Here is a 4,413-nt window from a genome sequence, read left to right on the forward strand (position 1 = left end):
TGGGCCCAATTTGGAGATTTTCACTTAGGGGTGTACTCACTTTTGTTGTCAGTGGTTTAGACCACTGTGTGTTGAGTTATTTTGAGGGGACAGCAAATGCACACTGTTATACGAGCTGTACACTCACTACTTTACATTGTAGCAAAGTGTCATTTCTTCAGTGTTGTCACATGAAAAGATAGAAGAAAATATTTACATAAATGTGAGGGGTGTACTTACTTTTGTGAGATATTGTATTATCTGTGTTCTTCTGTATAAAAGTTCCTATGACTACGTGTCTCAGTCTCAGCCCCTCCCTGTGTAGGAATGTACAGAACTGGTTATAATGAGTGTCAGATACTTTCAGTGTCATTTCTCTCTTCTGCTCTCAGCGATGGCGTCTGCTGATCTGAGGAAGGAGCTGGAATGTTCCGTCTGTCTGAACATTTATACAGATCCTGTAATGCTGAAATGTGGACATAACTTCTGCCGGGACTGTATTGGTCGTGTGTGGGATACACAGGAGAGGTCTGGAGGTTATTCCTGTCCTGAATGTAGAGAAGAGTTCCAGGATCGGCCTGCACTGCACAGGAACATAACACTACGGAACATAGTGGAGAATTTCCTGTCCACCCATCCAGATCAGGAGGAGTCCGGGGTCTTCTGTACTTACTGTATTCACACTCCTGTACCTGCTGTGATATCCTGTCTGCTGTGTGAAGCTTCTCTGTGTGACAATCACCTGAGAGTCCACAGCAAGTCACCAGAACACGTCTTATGTGACCCCACCACTTCCCTGGAGAACAGGAAATGCTCCGTCCATAAGAAGATCCTGGAGTATTACTGCACTGAGGACTCCACCTGTATCTGTATGTCCTGCAGGCTGGATGGAGAACATCGGGGACACCAGGTGGAGACTCTGGATGAGGCCTCTGAGATGAAGAAGAAGAAACTGAGGAATGTTCTGCAGAAACTGATGAGAGAGAGAGAGGAGATGGAGAAAAGAGTCCAGAGTCTGCAGGAACACAGGAGGAAAGTACAAGGAGAAGCAGATGATGAAACAGAGAGAGTCACTGTCCTGTTCAGAGACCTCAGGAGACGTCTGGAAGATCTGGAGAAGAGAGTCCTGAGGGAAATCTCCGGGCAGGCAGAGCGGATCTCCGGGATAATCAATGATCTGGTCCAGGATCTGGAAATAAAGAAGGAGGAGCTGTCCAGGAAGATGGGGGACATTGAGGAGCTGTGTAACATGACGGATCCACTGACTGTCCTACAGGAATCAGACACAGGTGACTTGTGTGATACTGAGGATGGAGATGATGAGGACAGAGAGAGACATGATAAACTCCTCCAAGATGAAGGGGATCTGGATGTGGGGGGGATCTCACACACATTACACACAGGTTTATCTGATATCATGTCTGGGGTAAATGTAGAGAGGGGGGTTACAGACATATTACTGGATGTGAGGACAGCTGGTAATCATCTACATATATCAGATGACAGGAAAACTGCATCCTTCTCATCACCTCAGAATCGCCCAGAAACACCAGAGAGGTTTCAGTATTCTCAGGTGATGAGCAGTCAGAGGTTCTCCTCAGGGAGACATTACTGGGAAGTGGATGTCGGGGAGTCATGGTTCTGGAGAGTCGGGATGTGTTACCCCAGTATAGACAGGAGAGGAGATCAGTCACGGATTGGAAATAATAAGAAGTCCTGGTGTTTGGAGGGGTGGTGGAGGAGGGGTAATCAGCTCTCAGTGATACATGACAGTAATAAGACCCGATTACCCGGCGGTGTCTCCAGTAAGAGAGTCAGGATAGATCTGGATTATGAGGCCGGGCGGATCTCCTTTTATGATCTGTGTGACCCGATCCGACATCTCCACACCTTCACCACCACCTTCACTGAGCCCCTCCATGCTGGGGTATATGTAGGGAAACGATGTTGTATAAAGATATGTGGGGGGAATCAGAAGTGAGAGATCTGCCCAGAGACATCACAAGGTGGATTATCTGATTGGTGATTGGTGGAATACTCATCCAATAGGAGGAAGCAGAGGACAGGAAACATGAGTGATTTATTTATAAAGCTGCAGGTTCCGGGGCCGTCATCTTCATCCTAAACCTCACTTCACTACCTAGTGTGTCACTGACCAGGAACAAGCATGCAGGAGGTCAGATTGTTCAGCCTTCACTGGCTGCATGCTTGTTCTGGGTCAGTGACACACTACATAGTGTAGCCAGGATCAGGATGACGGCCCTGGGGTCTCCACCATCACTGTCTATCTATAGAAGAAAGGGGTATTTTCAGCTTTGGATGGAGTGGGGGAGGATTAGAACCTCTGTCAGATCTTTATTTCTGCTATCTGGGGCTCCATTGGAGAGATTTCCCCTCACTTCCTGTTCCTGTGACAACATTTCCCCAGACAGGAAGTGAGGGGAACTCTCCAACAGCAACACAGACAGAAAAAAAATCCTTTTCTTTAGTAGAGTAGGGGAAGGATTAGAACCCCTGTCAGATCTTTATTTCTGTCTGTGTCCCTGTTGTAGATTTTCCCTCATTTCCTGTCTGATAAAACGTTGTCACCAGGACAGGAAGTGAGGGGAAATCTCTCTAATGGGGTAAAAACCTGACAGGGGTTCTAATCCTCCCCCACTCCATCCAAATCTAGAACAATAGGATTTGTCTAGACACACACTTTAATATCCACAATGAGAATTCCTACATTTCTGTCCTCACAGGTTCCTTTAAATGACCAATCCATGGATCTGTGATTGCTCCTCCCCCTCACTGTGATTGGTTGTGGTGATTATCACTATGAATACAGCCAGTGCTAGTCTTGTTCCTATTGGTTATGATGTGGAGGGGGCGGGGATTGGGGTGGGTGTGGTAATGTGGACAGGTGACGGGGGAGGGGTATACAGTCTCAGGAAGTGGAAATCCTCGGCTCTGTATATGGGAATATTGATCAATGATTGGATATAGATATAACAATCAGACAGATTGGACTATTACTAGTATAGCACAGACCCAATACAATAAGCCGGAGTTGCGATACAACCATCTTTTGGGTGGAGCCTCCGACTGTGACGTCATCACGTTAGTTTCTTCAGAGACGGTGGACGGGCGCACGACATAGGAAGTAGAGTGAGAGCGATGGTTGTATCACAACTCCGGCTTATTGTATCCACACTGCCTGTTTGCTGATAGATGACTTCTTTCTTGTAAGTACAATACTTATTTCTCATGACATTTTATTACTGAACGTTCTACACCATGGAAGTCCTTTTTGCTTTGTGATTTGAGTTCTCATAGCAGCAGCGGGAGTCTTGGATTTCCCATAAAGGGTTGAGGGAGACCAGACTTCCCTAAGGCTGGGTGAGACTGCTATGGAGGTCATCGCTTTCTGCTAAGCAGGTTATCTATACACTTTGGGTGCTGATCTGGAAGAACTTTCCTTTGTTCTGAAGACTTTGTCACCATTTCCTTTCTGCAATTATTCTCATCTAGATGGACTCTGTTTTATAAGAATCTATGGACTTGTTTCTTGATGGGACTTTGCTTTAGTTTTTCTTTTTTCACTTTTTTCTTTTTTTTCACTTTGGTATTTTTTCACTTATATTTTTTTATGTATACTCACATTCATACATGTATGATTTCATGAATTTAAATGCACTTCCCTTGTGGTGTTAGAAATCCTGTTTGCTGCATTTTTGGTGCATATTTGGTCAGTTATAAAACAAACAAAAAACGCTCCTCCCCATTGAAATGAAGAAACTGATATCTCTGCCCCGTGTCTTCTGCCCCTCACCCACCTTTACTGACATCTGAAGTTCCCTCCACCTCCAATCTAATGCCCCCTTTCCTGCCACTTCACCCCCCGCTGTACTAATCCCCCCAGCACTGATCCCCCCCGGCACTGATCACCCCAGCACTGATCCCCCCAACACTGATCCCCTCCAGCACTGATCCCCCCGGCACTGATCACCCCAGCACTGATCACCCCAACACTGATCCCCCCAGCACTGATCCCCCCAGCACTGATCCCCCCAACACTGATCCCCTCCAGCACTGATCCCCCCGCACTGATCCCCCCCGGCACTGATCACCCCAACACTGATCCCCCAGCACTGATCCCCCAGCACTGATCCCCCCCAACACTGATCCCCCCCAACACTGATCCCCCCCAACACTGATCCCCCCCAGCACTGATCCCCCCAGCACTGATCCCCCACAGCCCTGATCCCCCTCAGCACTAATCCCCCCCAGCACTGACCCCCCCAGCACTGATCACCCCCAGCACTGATCACCCCCAGCGCTGATCACCCCCAGCGCTGATCACCCCCAGCACTGATCCCCCCAGCACTAATCTCCCCCAGCACTGATCCCCTCTTGTAAACCCCGATCCCTATGTGGTCACCCTGCAGCTGC

At 47.8% G+C, this 4,413-nt stretch overlaps 1 protein-coding gene across 1 annotated transcript; it reads left to right on the forward strand.

Annotated features, from left to right (window-relative positions):
- The first annotated feature begins 306 nt into the window (after positions 1-306).
- On the forward strand, positions 307-2,566 carry LOC141123714 (E3 ubiquitin-protein ligase TRIM39-like). The gene has a single exon (XM_073612071.1). The coding sequence runs from the start codon at positions 326-328 to the stop codon at positions 1,958-1,960; it is 1,635 nt and encodes a 544-aa protein (XP_073468172.1). The 5' UTR covers positions 307-325; the 3' UTR covers positions 1,961-2,566.
- Positions 2,567-4,413: the final 1,847 nt, after the last annotated feature.

This window comes from Aquarana catesbeiana, linkage group LG01 (genome assembly GCF_042186555.1).
Source record: "Aquarana catesbeiana isolate 2022-GZ linkage group LG01, ASM4218655v1, whole genome shotgun sequence".
NCBI lineage: Eukaryota > Metazoa > Chordata > Amphibia > Anura > Ranidae > Aquarana > Aquarana catesbeiana.